Raw genomic sequence first — 22,464 nt, forward strand, 5'->3', positions numbered from 1 at the left:
AAGCTGGGCCCAGGATAAGACACATTTGCTTTGTCACACGGTTCTTCCCCGGGCTGGGGCTGCCTAGTTCAGTCCTTCGCCGAAGAGGCCACATTTCTTGTTTGTTGCAAGGAAAATAAAATTCTGCCAGGACTGGCTAATATATAAAATTTCCTCACTGTGTTGGTCTGAAATGTGGGTTTTATGTGCTATTCATATAGGGAAAGTTTGGTGATAAAGCCTAAAATCTAAGGTACATCATGACTGCCTTAAAGACAGCAGCAGCTCTAAATAGCATACAAAGGAAAACTTCATAAGGCGTTTAGCAAGTGTGTAGGGAAGTGTGCTGGAAGGTGCTGAATTAAGATTCACTGTCACAAATCTGAAAAATAGGAGAGGTAACTTCATGGATAAAAATGGTTCAATAAGTATTAAACTCTGGTTTTGTGTGCCCTAAATCTCATTGCATAGAAATCAATCTTTAATGATCAAAGTAATTCCTGGGGCACCTGGCTGGCTCAGTCGGTTAAGCGTCCAACTCTGGATTCCGGCTCAGGTCATGATCTCACAGTTCATGAGTTTGAGCCCCAAGAGGGGCTCTGCATGGACAGTGTGGAGCCTTCTTGGGATTCTCTCTCTCCCTCTCTCTCTCTCTCTCTCCCCTTCCCCCACACTCAGACACACACGTGTTCTCTCGCTCTCTCTCAAAATAAATAAATAAACTTAAAAAAAAAAAGGAATTCATAACTATAGCTAACGTTTATTGAGCCCTGAGTACATGATGAGGATTTTATACGTGTTACTGTCCTTAATGCCGACGAGAACCGTGTGAGAATGAGTGAGGGACCTGGCCTGCCGGGGTGGCTGTGACAGAATACCACTCTGGGTGGCTTACACATCAGATATTTTGATTTCTCACGGTTCTGCAGGCTGGGAAGTTTAAGACCAAGACTTAATCAGCCAACTGGGCTTCTGGTGAGTGCTCTCCCCCAGGCTCGCAGACAGGCTCCTTCTCACTGTGTCCTGTGCGCTCACCTGGCAGGGTGTGGGGGGTAGAGAGGGAGGGAGAGAACTCTCTGGTGTCTCTCCTTATAAAGACACTAATTCTGTAGGATCGGGATTTTATGGGTTTTATGACCCTCTTTAAGCTTAATTATCTCCTCATAGACCCCATGTCCAAACACAGTCACCTTGGGGGTTAGGGCTTTAACATATGAATTTGGAGAGCACATAATCCAGTCCATAGTAGTGGGGAGCTTTCTCATTTTACTGATAAGACTCAAAGAGATTAGAAGATCACCTGAGGTCTCACAACTCGTAAGTGAAAGAACCAGAATTATGAACACGGGAAGCCAGACCCCAAAGCTCAATGTTCTTAACCATTATCCTACAGAAGAAAGGATAAATTGTTCATAAACCCTCCACCTAGGGACACCTAGGTCGCTGAGTCTGTTAATCGTCCAACTTTGGTTCAGGTCACGATCTTGCGGTTCGTGAGTTCGAGCCCCTAGTCGGGCTCTGTGCTGACAGCTCGGAGCCTGGAGCCTGCTTCGGATGCTGTGTCTCCCTCTCTCTGCCCCGCCCCTGCTCAGGCTCTGTTCTCTCAAAAATAAATAAACATGAGAGGGAGGAGCCAAGATGGCGGCACAGCATGGAAGTTTTTCGTGTGTCTGGCATCCATGAAATGCAGCCAGACCAACACGGGACCATCCTGCACACCTAAAAAACTGACCTGAGGATTAACACGACAATCTGCACAACCCGAACCACAGACCTCCGCAGGTAGGCGGCGTGGAGAGGCGAACTGGGGGAGAAAGCGGGGGGCGGGGAGCCTCCGGAGAGAGGACGGAGACGGTGGGGGAGGGGCGAATACCGGAAAAGCATCCCCCTCAAAAGCAGCTGGAGAGAAGGTGGAAAAAAGGAAACAGCCGCAGGGACTGAACCTAAAAAGGAGAAAGGAGAGGGTTTAAGTGCCATTAAGACCATAAGCAGGGGGCGCGCAGAGGCTGCAGCCCCGCAGCTCCATACCTGGCCGGTGCTCTGGTGGGAGGGGTGAATCCCCAGGAGCGGAGTGGGTGGGGTCTGGGGGTCTTGGGGCCACACGGGAGCGGCGGTTCCCCTGCTGGGAGGACACCTGGTAGAAGCTGTGTGGCTCCCCGCCACCAAAGGCAAGGCCCCAGGGGACTCGGAAGAACCACGACATTCGCTGGGGCTGGAAACAAGGTCGCTGGGGGTGGAGCCTGGCGCCAGGGGTGTGTTTCGATTTGCCATCATCCCCGAGGCGCTGCTGCTACACTGTCTCGAGAACTTTTTCTGGGGAGGGCTGGCATCCGGCTGCAGTCTCAGGGCAGCAGCGGCAGCAGCCCGACCAGCGAACATTCCTGGGTGCGGCTGGCACCGGCCATCGCTCGGTGAGAGCCTCCCACAGAGGGGCGGGACAGGTCAAAGCCGCCGTCCATCACAAGTAAGCGGTTGGGAGAAACAGCCGCATTCGGGACAAAACTCTGGAGAGAGGTACTACTCGGGGCTCAGTCGCGGACTGGGTGAAAGCGGGGAGTGGATGGAAGCCGGAGACAAAGGTCGGGAGCGCCACTGCTGATCGGGGAGGACTGATTGCTGGGTGACACCGGTTTCACCCTATCACACATGCGCATACACACACCTACACGCTCCGCAACGATCCACCCCAGGAGGCGAGCAGTGCCACCTAGTGGAGAGTGGAGCTGTTACACCAAGCCCCGCCCACCTGGGCCAACCTCGCTCTTCAGGAACACGTCTCTCCACCTGCTTAGTTCATGAACTATAAAGCGCTTCATAGTCTGATTTCTAGGGGAAAATGAAGTAATTTCAGTTGTATTTCAGTCTGTTCACCAGTCCATCTATTCAATTTTCCTTCTTTCTCTTTTTTTTTTTTTTTTGCTTTTTTCTCTTTTTCGTTTCTTTTTCTTGAAAACAGAAAGAGAAAAAATTCATTTTTATTATCAATTTTTATTAAAAATGTTTTTCTTTCATTTTTTTCTACTATAGTTTTTACTTTCGTGCAAATATTTTCAAATTCCATGTTACTGCCATCATTTCATTTTAGTCTACTTCAGTGTATTCATTTTTTTCAAATTTTCAAACGATTTCCTTTTTTTCTTCTTTCTCATTTTTTCTCTAATCTATCAAGCCCCTTTCAACATCCAGACCAAAACACACCTAGGATCTAGCATCATTTATTTGATTTTGTGTGTGTGTGTTTTATTTTAATTTTTTAATTTTAATTTTTTTTAATTTTAATTTTTTTACCTCATTAATTCCTTTTCTCCCATCAAAATGACAAAATGAAGGAATTCACCCCAAAAGAAAGAGCATGAAGAAACGACAGCCAGGGACTTAACCGACACAGATACAAGCAAGATGTCTGAACCAGAATTTAGAATCACGATAATAAGAATCCTAGCTGGAGTCGAAAACAGATCAGAATACCCTTCTGTGGAGATAAAAGATGTAAAAGCTAGTCAGGATGAAATAAAAAATGCTATAACTAAGCTGAAATCTCGAATGGATGTTGTGGCGGCAAAGATGGATGAGGCAGAACAGAGAATCAGCGACATAGAGGACAAACTTATAGAGAATAATGAAGCAGAAAAAAAGAGGTAGATTAAGGCAAAAAAGCACGATTTAAGAATTAGAGAAATCAGTGACTCATTTAAAAGGAACAACGTCAGAATCATAGGGGTCCCAGAAGAGGAAGAGAGAGAAATAGGGGTGGAAGGGTTATGTGAGCAAATCATAGCGGAAAACTTTCCTAACCTGGGGAAAGACACAGACAGCAAAATCCAGGAAGCACAGAGGACCCCCATTAGATTCAACAAAAACCGACCATCAACAAGGCATATCATAGTCAAATTCACAAAATACTCAAGGCAAAGAGAGAATCATGAAAGCAGCAAGGGGGAAAAAGTCCTTAACCTACAAGGGAAGATAGATCAGGTCTATCTAGGATCAGACCTATCTACAGAAACTTGGCAGGCCATAAAGGAGTGGCAGGATATATTCAAAGTGCTGAATCAGAAAACTATTCAGCCAAGAATTCTTTATCCAGCAAGGCTGTCATTCAAAATAGAAGGAGAGATAAAAAGTTTCCCAGACAAACAAAAATTAGAGTTTGTGACCACTAACCCAGCCCTGCAAGAAATTTTAAGGGGGACTCTCTGAGAGGAGAAAAGATGAAAAAAACAAACAAATAAATAAATAAAGACCAAAAGTAACAAAGACTAGAAAGGACCAGAAAACACCACCAGAAACTCCAACTCTACAAGCATCATAATGGCAATAAATTCATATCTTTCAGTACCCACTCAAAACATCAGTGGACTCAATGCTCCAATCAAAAGACATAGGGTAACAGAACGGATAAGAAAACAAGATCCATCTATATTCTGTGTACAAGAGACCCACTTTAGACCTAAAGACACCTTCAGGTTGAAAATAAGGGGATGGAGAACCATCTATCATGCTAATGGTCGCCAAAAGAAAGCCGAAGTAGCCATACTTATATCAGACAACCAAGACTTTAAAATAAAGACTGTATCAAGAGATGAGAAGGGCATTATATCATAATTAAGGGGTCTATCCACCAAGAAGACCTAACAATTATGAACATTTATGTTCCAAATGTAGAGCACCCAAATATATAAATTAATTAATCACAAACATAAAGAAACTCATTGATAGTAATACCATAATAGTAGGGGACTTCAACACCCCACTCACAGCAATGGACAGATCATCTAATCAAAAAATCAACAAGGAAACAATGGCTTTGAATGACACACTGGACCAGATGGACTTAACAGATGTATATAGGACATTTCATCCTAACGCAGTGGAATATATATTGTTCTCCAGTGCACATGGAACATTCCCCAGAATAGACCACATACTGGGACACAAATCAGCCCTCAACAAGTACAAAAAGATCAAGATCATACCATGCATATTTTCAGACCACAGTGCTATGAAACTCGAAATCAACCACAAGAAAAAATTTGGAAAGGTAACAAATACTTGGAGACTAAAGAAATCCTACTAAAGAATGACTGGGCTAACCAAGAAGTTAAAGAGGAAATTAAAAAGTTCATGGAAGCCAATGAAAATGATAGCACCACAACCCAAAACCTCTGGGATGCAGCAAAGGCAGTCATAAGAGGAAAGTATATAGCAATCCAGGCCTTCCTAAAGAAGGAAGAAAGATCTCAGATACACAACCTAACCTTATGCCTTAAAGAGCTGGAAAAAGAACAGCAAAGAACACCCAAAACTAGCAGAAGACAGGAAATAATGAAGATTAGAGCAGAAATGAATGCTATCAAAATAAAAAAAACAAAAACAAAAAAAAACAGTAGAAAAGATCAATGAAACCAGAAGCTGGTTCTCTGAAAGAATTAACACAATTGATAAACTACTGGCCAGTTGGATCAAAAAGTAAAAGGAAAGGACCCAAATAAATAAAATCAAGAATGAAAGAGGAGAGATCACAACCAACACAGCAGAAATAAAAACAAAAATAAGAGAATATTATGAGCAATTATATGCCAATAAAATGGGCAATCTGGAAGAAATGGACAAATTCCTAGAAACATATACACTGCCAAAATGGAAACAGGAAGAAGTAGAAAATTTGAACAGACCCATAACCAGTAAAGAAATAGAATTAGTAATCAAAAATCTCCAAAAAAATAAGAGTCCAGGGCCAGATGGCTTTCCAGGGGAATTCTACCAAACATTTAAGGAAGAGTTAACACCTATTCTCTCGAAGCTGTTCCAAAAAATAGAAATGGAAGGAAAACTTTCAAACTCTTTCTAAGAAACCAGCATTACCTTGATTCCAAAACCAGAGACCCCACTAAAAAGGAGAACTATAAACCAATTTCCCTGATGAACATGGATGCAAAAATCCTCAACAAGATATTAGCCACCGAGATCCAACAATACATTAAAAAAGTTATTCACCACGACCAAGTGGGATTTATACCTGGGATGCAGGGCTGGTTCAATATCTGCAAAACAATCAATGTGATTCATCACATCAATAAAAGAAAGGACAAAAACCATATGATCCTCTCAATAGATGCAGAGAAAGCATTTGACAAAATACAGTATCCTTTCTTGATAAAAACCTTCAAGAAAGTAGGGATAGAAGGATCATACCTCAAGATCATAAAATCCATATAAGAAAGACCCAATGCTAATATCATCCTCAATGGGGAAAAACTGAGAGCTTCCTCCCTAAGGTCAGGAACAAGACAGGGATGTCCACTCTCACCACTGTTATTCAATATGGTATTAGAAGTCTTAGCCTCTGCAATCAGAAAACACAAAGAAGTAAAAGGCATCCAAATCAGCCAGGAGGAGGTCAAACTGTCACTCTTTGCAGATGACATGATACTCTATATAGAAAACCCAAAAGACTCCACCAAAAAACTGCCAGAACTGATTCATGAATTCAGCAAAGTTGCAGGATATAAAATCAATATGCAGAAATCAGTTGCATTCCTATACAACAACATTGAAGCAACAGAAAGAGAAATCAATCCCATTTACAATTGCACCAAAAACCATAAGATATGTAGGAATAAATCTGACCAAAGAGGTGAGAATCTATACACTGAAAACTATAGAAAGCTTATGAGAGAAATTGAAGAAGACACAAAAAAATGGAAAAAGATTCCATGCTCCTGGATAGGAAGAACAAATATTGTTAAAATGTCAATACTACCTAAAGCAATCTACATATTCAATGCAATCCCTATCAAAAGAACACCAGCATTCTTCACAGAGCTAGAACAAACAATCCTAACATTTGTATGGAACCAGAAAAGACCCTGAATAGCCAAAGCGATCTTGAAAAAGAAAACCAAAGCAGGAGGCATCACAATCCCGGACTTCAAGCTCTACTACAAAGCTGTAATCATCAAGACAGTATGGTACTGGCACAAGAACAGACACTCAGATCAATGGAACAGAACAGAGAACCCAGAAATGGACCCACAAACGTATGGCCAACTAATCTTTGACAAAGCAGGAAAGAATATCCATTGGAATAAAGACAGTCTCTTCAGCAAATGGTGCTGGGAAAACTGGACAGCGACATGCACAAGAATGAACCTGGACCACTTTCTTACACCATACACAAAAATAAACTCAAAGTGGATGAAAGACCTCAATGTAAGACAGGAAGCCATCAAAATCCTCAGGAGAAAGCAGGCAAAAACCTCTTTGATCTTGGCCGCGGCAACTTCTTACTCAACATGTCTCCGGAGGCAAGGGAGACAAAAGCAAAAATGAACTACTGGGACCTCATCAAAATGAAAAGCTTCTGCACAGCGAAGGAAACAGTCAGCAAAACTAAAAGGCAACTGACAGACTGGGAGAAGATATTTGCAAACGACATGTCAGATAAAGGGTTATACAAAATGTATAAAGAAGTTATCAAACTCAACACCCAAAAAACAAATAATCCAGTGAAGAAATGGGCAAAAGACATGAATAGAAACTTCTCCAAAGAAGACATCCAGATGGCCAACCGACACATGAGAAAATGTTCCACATCACTCATCATCAGGGAAATACAAATCAAAACCACAATGAGATACCACCTCACACCTGTCAGAATGGCTAACATAAACAACTCAGGCAACAACAGATATTGGCGAGGATGTGGAGAAAGGGGATCTCTTTGGCACTGCTGGTGGGACTGCAAGCTGGTGCAGCCACTCTAGAAAACAGCATGGAGGTTCTGCAAAAAACTAAAAATAGAACTACTCTACGACCCAGCAATTGCACTACTAGGTATTTATCCAAGGGATACACATATGCTGTTTTGAAGGGATGCATGCACCCTAATCTTTATAGCAGCACTATCAACAATATGGTAAGAGCCCAAGTGTCCATCGATGGATGAATGGATAAAGAAGATGTGGTACATATGAACAATAGGGTATTACTCGGCCATCAAAAAGAATGAAATCTTGCCATTTGCAACAACATGGATGGAACTAGAGGGTATTATGCTAAGTGAAATTAGTCCGTCAGAGAAAGACCAATATCATATAACTTCACTCCTATGAGGACTTTAAGAGACAAAACAGATGAACATAAGGGAAGGGAAACAAAAATAATATAAAGACAGAGAGGAGGACAAGACAGAAGAGAACAAACTGAGGGTTACGGGAGGGGTTGTGGGAGGGGGGATGGGCTAAATGGGTCAGGGGCACTAAGGAATCTTCTCCTGAAATCATTGTTGCACTATATACTAACTAATTTGGATGTAAATTAAAAAATAAACTTAAATAAAAAATAAATAAGTAAATAAACATTCAAATATATGTCTATATAAAAATAAATAAACATTAAAATTTTTTTTAAAGAACCTTTTTTTTTTAAGAACCTAGACACTACACTTTAGTCACCAAGACTTCATGGCTATTTGCCAACTGCCCAGTTTTTATAGCTGTAAATGCAAGTCTTCACCCATCTGCAAGCTGTTCGTTGTTACTCAGCAATAATCAGCGCATACACTTCTATACATCAAAAGCACCCACTTGCTAAGTGACATAAATACAGAGCATTTCACATGAGCATCTTACCATTGGTCCTCAATGCGGCTGCCTTGGCTTAGAGCTCCATGCCTCCCCAGAGCGTGAGCATCTCCGCTGCCTCAGAAACTTCCATTTCCGTCATCCTCGCTTCACCTGAAATGATCTTTATAAAATGTGTTTTGTCTTGCTTCTGTCCTTCTAAAAATCCTCGTTGGACTCCCAGCGCCCAGAGCACAGGGTTGAGAGTCCCTTGGTGCGGCGTATCCGGCTCTCCTGCACCTGGGCCCCTGGCCATCTCCTGCCAGACCGAGGGACGCCCATCGCCCCGAATGCCCCGGCCGCCTCTGCACCCCCTATGCTCCCTTCCTGGGTGGCATTCTCCCATGGTCAGCCTGGACAAATCCTGCCCGTCCTCCTAGACCCACGGAAGTGACGTCTTCTCTGTGAAATGGGCGTCTTTCCCGAAGGGAGTTGGCCATACCTTCCAGAACCACGTCCTCTTCTCCAGTTTATCACAGGTTGCTGAGTGCTGTCTGCCCTTCCCACGTCCTTGTGCACTGCCACGCTGAGCCACTTGACAGTCGGTCTCCATCAGGGTGTTTATGGTACATGAACTAGTTCATTAACCCAACGCGCGGCTCTCTTAGCCCCTGATCGTTTCTCCCTTTGCTGTTTGTCCATATTTCACTGGTATAAACTTTTTATAAAATTTTCCCCCTTTGTATCACTTCCCGGGAATTTGTTTCTGGGGTAGAGATAGTGTGGCAAGATTTTAGAGCTCGTGGCTTATATTTGTACCACGTCGGTCACCAGACAGATGGAGCCAGTCTCTGTGCCACCAAGCAATCCGTGATCATCCGTTTCTCTACAGCTCCCGGCACCGTTTGTAAGTGTCTGAGTTGTGTTTTGGTGGAATACAGCAGTCCCCCCCCCGCCCACCCCTTATCCAGAGTTCCAGTTTCCCGGTTTTGGTTTCCCGCCATCTCAACCACGATCTGGAAGAGGATCTTCAGAAGGTCAGAAGGTCAACAGCAGCCTCACGCTACATGTGACCCCTGCGTCACCTCGCTTCATCTCATCACGTAGGCATTTTGTCATTTCACGCCATGGCAGGAAGGGTGAGTGCAGGACCGTAAGGCATTTTGAGAGAGAGAAGAGAGAGACCACACGTACAGAACTTCACTATCTCGTTAAATTGCTCTATGTTATTGTTAGTTATTGTTGCTCCTCTCTTAGTCTGCCGAACTTGTAAGTTAAACTTGATCGTGGGTATGTATGTAGAGGAACCAACAGCGTACATAAGGCTCAGTACTATCCACGGTTTCAAGCATCCACTGAGGATCTTGGAACTTGTCCCCACGGATATCAGAGGACTAAGGTATGTGTTTGATAGCAAATTAAAGCCGCTTTTGTTTTCCATCTGAGTATTGTTTAACCCGTGTAATGTAACATCTACATTTCCTTCTATGTTATGTCTCTGCTCATCTAGGAGCCACATCTTCTGTGAGGCTTGCCAGCCTCAGCCCGTGTTCCCATCCTGCCTCCGCCACCTTGAGCAAGTCACTTAACCTCTCTGAACCTCCGTGCCCTCTTCTATAAAGGACAGGTAGAGACAGATTGCAGCTTTCGTCGGTCCTAGTAAACCTTAACCAGTTTTGCTAATCATGTGTATTTTACTCGTTCTACTGTTTCCTTTATCAGGTGCCTCAAAAAAGACCCAGCACGTAGTAGGTAGCCAGTTTTCATTACTCTTTTTAACATGAAATTCTTTGAATCATTTACATTTTTGTTGTATATCACATGAGATACGGATTACAGTTGATTCTTTTTCATACCTCTATCAAATTGTTCCAGGAGCATTTATGAAGGACTGAATTCATTCCCTAGTGTTTTGTTGCTACGGGTCTGTAATACATTCTATATGACATGTATTTCTGGAGTCACTATTTTATTCCATTGATCAGCATCTATACTTTTAAGCATCACACCATAGGTGTTTTTTAACTTGTGCTTTGTAATGAATTTTAAAACCTAAAACATGGGGCATAATTCTTAGTGGTGTCAAACCATGTTTCTTTGACTTTTGTCTTTTCATCCTGTAGAGTTTTCCAGTTCTATAAACTCCTTTATTTTACCAAAGTTTAAGATGGTTCTTGTTATAAATCTCTGTCCTGACTTAAATGTCTATGTGCTTTTGATACACTTAGTAAAAAGGTACTTCTTTTGTGCCATTTCTAGGGCAATCACTAGTAAAGAAAAATGTAACTGATTTTGTGGGTTCACCTGTGTACCTTGCTGTTTGGCAAACAGATTTGCTACTTCTAGTAAATTTTTTAATGAGAGTCTCTAAATTTTCTACATTAGGAATCACACCCTCAACAAAAACTAATCTTGTGGTTTCTCTTTTTAAGAGAAGTGACTTTTCTGCATAGTGTTTCTTGATTTTTTCCAGTTTGAGTATTGGTTTTATACATGTGTACACGCACACACACACACACACACACACACACACTCACACACTCACACACACATGCACTCTTCCTGTATATTAAAAAAAAAAAGCTTCCTGAGATTAATGTTTTAAGCACTTCCACCTGAAATAGATTTTGTAATTTATTGAGTGACTTCTCAATAGCTATTGAGAGTGAGAAATTTTTAGTATTTTTGTTGCTGAAGTTTTAGTTTGATAAATTTTCTTATGTAATAACAGCCTCAATCACCTAGGCAAATCCCCTTTTCACTCTTATGGATTATTCTTTCCTGGTATGAAAATGTGGTCCAGGATAATATTTATTATTTTTAGTAAGGTAAATTGGTTGTAAAATTTTTTTAGTGTGTAATTCAGATTTGTGGGTGAAAACAACATCTACTTCATTGAATTAATTAAAAACCACGATGTCACTTTCAGTACGTTGTCCAGATATCGTATATCCTGTGAAGTTCCAAAAAGTGGTCAGGCTCAATTATTTTTTTATGTGATTTTTCTATTTCTCTCTCCGTTTTTTTGTTCTGTTTACCTCTATATTACGGGCTATTTTTAATAAATATTTTACATTTAATGTAAATGAATTTGACATACTGGTCAATTCATGTTGATACTCTACATCTTGGGGCACCTGGGTGGCTCAGTCCGTTAAGCATCCGACTTCAGCTCATGTCATGATCTCCTGGTTCGTGAGTTCAAGCCCCACATCAGGCTCTGTGCTGACAGCTCAGAACCTGGAGCCTGCTTCGGATTCTATGTCTCCCTCTCTATCTCTGCCTCTCCCCTGCTCATGCTCTGTCTCTCAAAAATAAACATTAAAAAAAAATTCACAAAAAATACTGTATGCCTCATCTTCACTTTTAAATTGTTTTCACATATTCTGCATTTATTAATCACATTGATGGATCACTGTCTTCCAATTTAAAAACGTATTTTATTATCATGTTTTCTCCAAACTGTTGATTTCTTTTTTTTTTAAATTTTTTAGTGTTTATTTATTTTGAGAGATAGCAAGAGACAGAGTGCGAGAGGGGGAGGGACAGAGAGAGAGAGAGACAGACCCAGGATCCAAAGCAGTCTGCAGGCTCTGAGCTGTCAGCACAGAGCCCGACGTGGGGATCGAACTCATGAACCACGAGATCATGACCTGAGCCGAAGTGGGACACTTAACCGACTGAGCCACCCAGGTGCCCCTCCAAATTGTTAATTTCTAATCTTAAACTTAATTCTCTCTTCTGACTTTCTTTTTGTTATGATTTGCTACATCTATTTTAACCTGACACCCCCTTTGTAACACCCTCTTTGTTTTTAAGTCTTTGAAATGAACAGAATTTTAATGCAATATCAACTTTTAGTCTGTTTTTGTCTCATTGAGATGAAGTGTCTCATGGAGACGGCGTATGGTTGACTTTTTTTTTAATTGTCAAATTTTTTTAATTTAATTTGCATTGTATATTCTACTTGAAACTACACTTCGAATGATTTTTGGCATGTGCGTGGATATTATAAATAAAATTGTAGTTTTTTTATGTACCATCCTGCATATTTCAATATAAATTTCTCTTCAGGGCATTGTTTTTGACTTTCTTTCTTCCTTTGCATTGTTTCTGAAATAAACTTTTAAACCTTTTCCCTTTAAACAAAATCCACGGCTGTCTCAGACAATGGCCGTGTGTTCGATGTAACTCTCACAGTGAGTCTCTGGGTTCGAGGGAAGCTGCTGGGTGTGCTCAGAATAGGATCCCCTGGAAAGAGCTCTCCAGCATCACGTGTCTGAGGCCAAAGCAGACTTCCTAGTTCCTTGCAGGTGCAGGTTCCCCCGTGGGAGTGGACTTTAGAGAGTGGTCATTTCCAGCTACAAGCCCAAGGCCAGGTGTTAGATCCCAGAACATTAGGCAGGAAGCCATGGGTTCTACTCTGAGAAGGAAAACCAGAAAAGGCATGGGGGCTCAGGTCCCCTGCTGACCAAACTGGGGTCCACGGCATGACCCTTGTTCAAGCAAATGTCTGGAATAGAAACTCAAGAGAAAGACTCATCAAGTAGACTTACCATGCAGGTTGGGGACTTCAGGTGAATTCTCGTCTAGATTCACACCTGGAACACTGGATCCCAGTGATGGACGGCAGGTTACCTCTCCTAAGCCTGCGTGGCCATGGAGAGCAAAGTGCTTGGGGTCAGGCCAACCTTGCTGGATCTGTGTCTCCACTTACCGTGAGATGTGGAATAAATTACTTAGCCTTATTTTCCTCCATTATAAAGGAGGATAAATATAGCACATACCTCGCACGGTTCTTGTATAGATTCAAAAAAAAGAGAGAGAGAGTTAAAGATAATAAGTAAAAATGCCTGACACCAGAAAGCCTCAGTACCTCTTAGCTGACAGTATTTTATTATCTCCAGACCACAAATGGGAAGCAATCATCCACAGTGTTTCCAGACTGGGTTTTCTCTGATTCTGGAACTGAGGAGAATTAATTTTTCCACGGACCTGAGCGAGGCTGATCAGGGACAGCCACAAGAACAGACACTGTCCTCTGAGTCAAAGACACTCGTGAAACATCCCCACTGAAGAGCATGCCTTTGTACCTGGCATGGCTGTGTGCCCGGTGCTTTACTGCAGTGGATCCTCAGTTATCAGAGACAGAGGGGAACAGGCTAGCAGTGAATGCTTTGCTCAGAAAACCAGTGTGTCTCTTTCTCCACTTGTGCTAAACTTCTCCTGCTTTCATTTGAATAAAAGGGCTTCGTTTCCAGAAACTTTACACTGACGCTATTTCTCTGACTCTCTCTCTCTCCATATAGTTCCCCACCTGGTCCGTGAAAGAGGATGATGCTGATCTTCAGGTCCCTCTGATTCTGAGATGAACAGAAATCAGCAAAAGGCAAAGAAAGCACATCCATCTGACCCTGACTTGTCCTCACAGCCCACTGACTACCTCTGGCTTTGCTGTTTGAATAACCTCTGGGTGTCCGATCCACCCCCACGGCGCAAGTTTGAACTCCAGAACAAATATTTGTCCCGTTTTTTGAACAAAGTTTGAGAGCTTTCTTCTTCTTTTTTCTTCTTTTAAAAAACGCACTCTTCTGCTGTTCCTTTGAACTGGGTTCAGCGAGGAGTGGAATTCTCCCGAGACCCTGCACGGAGAGCTTGGCAAAGCCACCCAGCAAAATGAGTCGACTCACGTGCCTTCTCGTCTGCTTCTTCGTTTCTGTAACACGAGGCTTCGAAATCCCCACCAGTGGACTTCCAGAAGTAAGTACTTCCAGAAAACCCCTTGTCGTTGCCCTGTGCATTTGCCCAGTAGTCTGTGGCCATTGCTATTTAAGGACTGTGGTCTGTGCAGAAAGGAAATTTGTGGTAAAATTCATCTGGGTAGGAGTGTTCGCTTTTCTAATTACTGGAATGTGTACTTACCTTTGAAAGCATTAATGGGATTTGCATGAGTATTAAGTCAAATTCAATGGACCGGCCCCACGGGGCGCCATCTATGGAACCCAGCTGCCTATTCCTTATCTGAAAAATGGGGATCCTTGACCCACCCCAAAGGTACTAGGGGAATTCAATGACATATGTAAACTACCTAGCACAATGCAAGCACTAGGAAGCACTTAATAATTATTAGCTGGATGAGGATGACACATTGCTATCAGTATAAGAAAAGTCATTAACACTATTGGTTTTCATACCCATGTGAACCATGAGTCCTGTAGTGAGGGCACTTTAAATATTCCTGTTGGGAGGAGATGGCCTGCAGGCTGGCAGATGGCAGGAGTTATTTCCAGGGAGTTCAAGGCTTCTACTTCAGATCCTTGGCCATCGCCAACAGAAGGAAAGTTTTGGACTGAGTCATTTTGAATGTCACGCAAGAGTTATTCTGACGCCAGAAAAGCAATGTGTGTTATGGGAATATCGTAGGAGATGCAGAGGCTTTGTAATACTTGCAGAGTGGATTACCCACAAAAATGCCAAAGAACGGGATGGCAGGGGTGCAGGGGGAATCACTCTGTCTGCTTAGAAACGATCTTATTTTCCAACACCTTAAGAACCCCCGGAGGGTGTTGGAAATCTCACTGACAGAGCCAGGGATCCAAGCCAAGATACCCAAATGTGTTTGTGCATTCCTTTCCTATCAACATTTTAAATTGGAGGAGACGTATGGACATATTTATCCACTCACACATTTGCTGATGCCAAGATCTACCCCATGCCTCCCCCAGGCACCTCCCTGATCACTGGGTTGCAGTGACCCCCACCTGAATACCCCCATCGTCTTCTGGCAGACTAAAAAATGCGTTCCTTCGTCCAACAAATTGGAGGATAACAGCTTCCATTTGGTCACCTCTGAGACATAACTAGCAAACATAAAAACATTAAAGAAGTCATTGTATTAAAAAATGGGATTTCCCAGAGTTATAGGAAACAAGATAGCAAAGCATAATGAATGAATCCCTTATGCCTGTCCCTCGCTGCCTCCTTTGCTCTGAATCTTTTTTATTAATAGAAATAAATATCCTAAATTCTTTTCTAAGTTTGCAGAATATGGAGATCTCGTGGAGCTGGCCCCGGGGAAATTTCAGTTTGCACCAGAGAAACAGAGATTTCAGGTACAGTAAGCCTCAGTCTCGAAAGGGACGAGTGAAAGAGATCACGACCGAAGGAGGGAAAAGATTAAGATGCTTCTTGCTAAATGGTCTCAGAGCTTTATTTTTTATCATAATGGTCACCTTAGTTCCTTAAAGGATGAAGAGCTATGTGTTTCCTTCTAATTTTAAGACTATGGGATGATGTTACTGCCTCATAAGGAAGGATTTCTTCTTAGGGAGGGCATTTCTTCTCCCGGGGGTGGCAGATACCTCCCCCTGGGCACACATCCTCCTGGGGCAGTCACTGCCGCGGTGGGGAGTAGCTCAGAGTCTGGGGACCGGCCATGTCCAAGGCTGCATCCTGGAGGCCGCAGCAACAGCACAGATGCATCCTCTAACTCTTGGGGGTGAGCTCTCCAGGGAAGCCAGCCAGGGTGTGGCTTCTCCTGCATGGAGGCCACGTGCTGGGAATGGGGGTGTTTCATGGACACCACACGAAGCTGACCAACGGCTTATTTTGTACGGATGTGACTTTTTGAGTCTCTGAAAGTCCAGGTTTCTTGTAGACCAGTAGTATTGAAACCCAGTAGGCAAGTTCTCATGCCATCCGGCCACAAGAGGGAAAACTTCTTCTCGTCACTGAAAATTACATTCGAAAAGTTCAGAAGAGGGTAACTGTTGACCTCACGATGTCACAGAACACTGCCCTAAAACCTCAGTTCATCCCAAATTAGCATAACTAGCCTTATATCCAGCACCTGACTTATTCCGTTAAAGTTCAACAGACATTAGGTGTTCACCCTTTGCTTTAAACCCATTCGGCTTTCCGTGTCCAGAGGACAATCCTTCATGTGGATAATTCCCTCGCATGGCAGTTGAAGTACAGGATTTTTCACATGACAGTCCCTGCTCTTGGCCCCAGAGAGGAAATACCTCGAAATCCCTACCCTCACGTAGCTGAGCCCAATGGAAGAGACAGACACACGTCCGCGCTGTCTCGCTTGGAAGGAAGAATTTAGCTGCCATGAAAACTTAAAGGAAGCGTACCTGGATTTGGGGGTGGGGGCCATGAGAGAGCTTGACTGACAAAATTCCCCCAGGCTGAGGTCTGAAGGATGGGGGTGGGGTGGGGTGGGGTGGGGGGACAAGGGACCCTGTAAGGCAAAGCACTTAATAGACCTTGTGAACGGCGTGCCCAGAGCCCCAGCATCCAGATCACCACTCAACTAAATAAAAAATAAATAAATAAAACAGGATAAAGGTGATACAGGCCACTCAGTGTGTGTTTGGTTGAATGTTTTCATTTAAAAATATTTGTTCTAAAACTGAGGGTTGATGGGGGGTGGGAGGGAGAGGAGGGTGGGTGATGGGTATTGAGGAGGGCACCTTTTGGGATGAGCACTGGGTGTTGTATGGAAACCAATTTGACAATAAATTTCATATTAAAAAAGAATAAATTAAATAAAATAAAAATATTTGTTCTAGCATTATATCAAAGAATGATGTGCTTGCCAAGTGGCTGGGAAATGTGTTCAGAGAAACATACCATTGGGAAAATAGTATTCGAGACTATTTGACATTTATGTCTCGGCTCCAGTGAATCAATTACAGATCAGTATTGAAGGGAAACAAAATTTTTTTTGACTGAGAGAAAGCAGCTTTTGTCCTCTAGGTAATAAGTAACACACTTTTGAAGAATGATTATCTAACTTCCTTTCACAGAGAAGCATTTCCGGAGAATCTGGAGAAACGATGGTGAGTTTACTTTGATTTTGTTAAAAATTAACGCCGGAATGATTTTCCTGTTACCTATTATCTGGAGATCAATATGGTTGCCTCCTTCGTCTCTATCCCTGAGAGCATTTACCTGACTTGCGAAATATCCTCTTGCCCAATTCTGTTTGGAAGTGTGTCTGAAATTCAGCATGAGAGTAGCCAGGAGAGATGTCACCAGGAGCTGAAAATGTCGTTTCTCTCAACCGTCTCAAGTTTTGCCAACAACACTGGCTTCATCCAAGCACATGTATTCATTCCAGCTTAGCCGTTTTCACTTAAAATATGACACCTAACAGCTTTGGAGGGGGGAACGGGACTGTGAGAAGGAGCTCCCCAACACAACATGGCCCGATTCCCTGAGATGTTCGAAGAAGTCCTTCCTGTGGTGAGAAAACATCAAAACGAAGTGGTTTACGTTGGCTTCCTGCTCTGCACGGACAGAAACTTTGAGAAACATACATTTAAGGGGTAGTAAGGACAAGTAACGAAGCCCGGATTTTGTCGTAGCTTGAAGTTGGCTGGCTGTTACCGAGTCCAGAGGTTTAATCTTGGCTGACGGACTTGGGCACGTGACACCTACTATCGAAATAAGCAAATCCTTTTGGAGAAACAAGCGAAATCTTGTGATGGGTCACATCATTGCCATGGTCCTGAAGAAGCTCGCAGTTCTCAGGCATCTCCTGAAAGATGTGGGCTTTTAGTACCTTGCCTTTGAGCACACTGAGATACCGTAATTTTTCACACTAGAGCTGCCTTAAGTCTGTAGAGCAGCGTGGGGAAAGGGGATCCAGAGCACGGGACCAATCATCGCGTCCACATGATACTTTCTCTCCACGTTCCATTGGTTGCTCACACCCATCAGCGTGTTACCGTTTGTGTGTTGTTCGAACTGGGGGAAGGAGAAGAAAAGTGGGAGAAGATGGCCCCGTAACAGATACGGTGGAAGAAGGCAGGTAGCAGTATGGGGACCACACGTGTATTTCCACCCCACTGTCCCCTTGCTGCGCCCCACTCTGAAGACACAGCCAGGGTCCCCTAAACCCGCGATCCCGTACCCTTTCCTTTGCTAGGGCCCTGCATTTGACATTATTGCCTGAACTTTCTCGCTCCAACCTTGCTTCCCACAACCATTTTCTACTCGCATCCTCACTTTAGACGTCATTATTAATAGACCCATGGAGCTGAAAGGCATCTCCAGAGATCTTAAAACAAAGGCAGGCTTCTGCCTGGGAAATATTCTAAGCGAGGAGAAAGCCTAGTAATACCTGAGTCGTATGCTTCGCAATGCCTGAGGATCGTTCATGATAGAATGTAGTGCTGTTAACATCAAATATGTGGCGAAGTTCTGTGCCATTTTGCCATGAGTACGCCTGTGCTTTCTTACCAATTACAGGACGATGTTGATCAAGTAACTCTTTATAGCTATAAAGTCCAGTCCACTATTACTTCTCGTATGGCCAACACCTTCATCCAGACCAAAGTGGTGAACAACTCCCCACGGCCTCAGAATGTTGTGTTTGATGTTCAGATTCCCAAAGGAGCCTTCATCTCCAACTTTTCCATGTGAGTAACTCCTATCCAGGCTACAAATTGGCTTTGCTCTGCTCATAGAATCAACCCCCCTCATAGTTAGAGTGGACCTTAATGGCCAACTGCTCTGGTGGTTCTCACTCTCAGAGCTGTGGACCCACTGGATGTCAAGAGTCATGGTGGGCTGGGTCCCCATGATTTGTTTCTGTTCAAAGTATCAGAACTTGTGAAGGATTTGCTTTTCACGCCTCATAAATGAAAGCTAACTAAGCTATCTCTCTGGTAACAACTCTCAGTTGCACTTGAACGTGCTTTCTCGGGGGAGATATATGGAGTAGCCGTGGCTTGTAGGAAACCAAGTATGTGTGCAGAGCAGTTCTGTGTCTCCTGTCATTTGTTTCTCTATGGGGAAAAAATATGAGAACTACTGATTAAGTCCAATCACGTGTCCAATGATCGGATTCCTCAGTTACGCTGAGGACAGATGGCTCATTCAGGTTTGACTTGCATATCTCCTTACGATAAACTCACTACCTTCCAGAGCAATCCACTCAATGGTTGACAGGTCTGTTAGAATGATTTCTCATACTTCACTGAAATCTGTTCTGCTTCTACCCACCGGCTCTGGTTCCACTCACAAAACATTTTCTTTTCCTAATTCTCTGCAAAATACATACTGAAGTGTTCGAGGATGAAATGATATGCTGTCTGAGATTGGCTTCAAAATAGTCGAGTAGGGGTACAGGTGAATTGAGACCAGCTGAGTACTGACTGATAACGGTGTGGCTCAGGGATGGTTTCATGGAGGTTTCTTATATTGTTCTATTTTTGTATATTTAAAGATTTCCATAACAAAAAATATTTTTCAACCGCTCCAGTGCTTTCTAAAGTGAAGTCCAATTATCTTGTCCCGCCTGGTGGCTTCACTTATCAAGGCTAAACATCGCTTATTCTTCCAAGTGATTGGATGGCTTTCTACCCCCGATCACTTAGGTGGCCATCCCCACAGTGTGCCCCACCCGGCCATGTCCTTCCCATGTCCTGTGCCCAGCACAGAGCACACGGCTCTGCATACAGTCTGCCTATTTTTTTTTTTACTAAGATATTAGATTGAGATACTTCTCATCAGCTTTGGTCTTTCATATACCAAGGTCACCAACAATAACTGTGAATGAATGAAGCGTTCAAATACCATGCACCTTGGCCTCTAAAAACGGCAGAGCATGATAATCATATTTTCTAAACCAAGCAAAGTAGGTGGGGAAAAGGTGTCAGGTGACTTTGGCTTGATATCCTTTGAATTGGCTTAGAAATTTATTTTTTTATTTTTTATTTCTGTAAAAAAATTTTTAGTGTTTATTTTTGAGACAGAGAGAGAGAGAGTGTGAGTGAGTGGAGGAGGGGCAGAAAGAGAGTGGGAGACACAGAATCCGAAGCAGGCTCCAGGCTCTGAGCTGTCAGCACAGAGCCTAACGCAGGGCTCGAACTCACAAACCATGAGATCATGACCTGAGCCAAAGTCGGATGCTTAACACACTGAGCCATGCAGGTGCCCCAAGAAATTTATTTATTTTTTTTAATTTTAGGCAGCCTGTTCTAAAAACAAAAATGTAGAAGGAAGAGCTTTTATGTAGCAGTATAACATGATACTGTGTCTGAAAAATCGTCTTTAAACTCTTCTACTAAATTTTTGTTTCTCAACCACATAACCAGCATTTATTCTAGACATCGCTTCTTTCTGTTTTCTTTCATTCTTTTCTTTCTTTTCCATCTCATTGCATAGAAGATTTGAGGTGACAAAGGATGATAGAACTGTGACATACATTTACTTTGGTCTCTCTCTAGTCAGGGATGACTTTGTGAGACCAGAGAATTCTACATGAGTTGCCAAGCCCTCGTCTCTGGTCAAAACATTTCTTCTGCTCCTTTTATCAAGGTTGCAAATATTCTCCTGCTAGAGATAACTTCGTTTTGTCTTAAAGATTTTTCGGTCTTTGAAACTGAGATTGGGTTGTTGGGGAGTAGGGCAGATCTGGACACATGGGTCGAGTTCTAGCTCTGTTTTTGACCGACTGTGTGACCTTGAGCAAGGAAGTCACTGTCCCCTGGCTCTGATTTCTCTCATCTGAAGAAGCGGCCTTCACGCGTGCCTCACCAAGCATGCCAGTGGCTCCTGGGATGGGACACTGGCCGTCACACCTGCAGAAGGTCTAGCATTCTGGGTCCCCTCCCATAATGCCAACAGTACTTTTGGTCATCGGCACAGCAAAAGACTTCTCCACGCGTTTCTAAATACCTCCTTGGTGAGAGGCACTATCCCTTTGAGTGCCATGGGCGCCATTTTGTTTCTGAGATCCTGTAATTTGATGGCTCTGACCCATCATTAACTTGGTACGCAGTAGATGACAAGCACTTAAAGTGGGGCAGGTAAAGATGGAGAAGGAGAAGGAAGCCAGAGGTCCCCGAGGGAGATGTTAGAGGGATAAACACCCATGTGCTAAGGGATTCCCCAGCACTGTCCTCCTTCCTTCCTCTTCCCCACCCTTGCAGGGCAGTGTGACGCCTCCAGGCTCTTAGAAGAAGAATTTTCTGAACAAATGTAAGCCAGACAACCAGTGATTTCTCAGTCACCTCCCCTGGGCACATTTCTAATTCAAAAGGGATACCCAAAGGGAACACAGCTTAATCTGAAGGGTAAAACTTGAAGATGCAGAGTGATTGTAAACACACGCAGCAACTCCAGAGGGGAAGCTCTCAGGATGGGCGCCTACCTCTTAAATCACACTCCCAGATAAAGGGACTCCTGACCATGACATAGGCAGATGCCTCTCTTCTTGTTACTTCTAGGTGCAACATGAGAATTGCCCCCATTCACTAAATCCTCCAAGGTGGGTTGTTTGTCTTTAGTTTGCTTTGCTAAGACTGCTACTCGGGACAACTCAGTGGCCCCCTGTCATTTTTTAGGACCGTAGACGGCACGACATTCACGAGTTCAATTAAGGAGAAGACAGTGGGTCGAGCGCTGTACTCTCAGGCGAGAGCAAAAGGCAAGACCGCCGGGCTGGTGAGGTAAGGGCGGGGCCAGCTCGGCTCATCCGTGGCTCCTCCCACTCAATCCCATTTAATTTTTAAAAATCACTCATGGTTGCTCCTAACGCCCACATCATCCTCACTTGCTAACCGTGCTGTTTCCTCTTTAAAACTAAACACCTCAATCAACGATCGCGGTAACCTTGACGTGTATGTGTTTACATCAGGGCTTACGCTGGAAATGCATATCCCACTTGATGCAATAATAGATTTCTTCTTTCTGCAAACTTTCACAAACGGAAAGAGCCTCTGGAATGAGTCTCAAATGCCTCAGAGGAAATGTGTGCGGTCTCTGGAACCATCTGAGTTTGGGTTTGAGTCCTGGCCCCACAATTGAGTGGTCCTGAGCAGGTTGCTAATAATCTGTTAGCTTCATCTGTTATCATCTGGGAAATGAGGGTACTGATAACCGTCCTGCAGAGCCGCTGTGTTAG

General features: G+C 43.3%; 1 protein-coding gene across 1 annotated transcript in view; it reads left to right on the plus strand.

Moving 5' to 3' along the window:
- Positions 1 to 1,641: 1,641 nt before the first annotated feature.
- The window catches only part of ITIH2 (inter-alpha-trypsin inhibitor heavy chain 2), a 49,149-nt gene continuing 28,326 nt past the window's right edge, over positions 1,642 to 22,464 (plus strand). The window contains 7 exon segments of the mRNA XM_042944820.1: positions 1,642 to 1,761; positions 13,853 to 13,932; positions 14,161 to 14,303; positions 15,581 to 15,655; positions 17,357 to 17,389; positions 18,804 to 18,973; positions 21,905 to 22,009. Of these exon segments, the coding sequence (XP_042800754.1) occupies positions 14,220 to 14,303; positions 15,581 to 15,655; positions 17,357 to 17,389; positions 18,804 to 18,973; positions 21,905 to 22,009 (467 nt within the window). The 5' untranslated portion in view covers positions 1,642 to 1,761; positions 13,853 to 13,932; positions 14,161 to 14,219.

This window comes from Panthera leo, chromosome B4 (genome assembly GCF_018350215.1).
Source record: "Panthera leo isolate Ple1 chromosome B4, P.leo_Ple1_pat1.1, whole genome shotgun sequence".
Lineage (NCBI taxonomy): Eukaryota > Metazoa > Chordata > Mammalia > Carnivora > Felidae > Panthera > Panthera leo.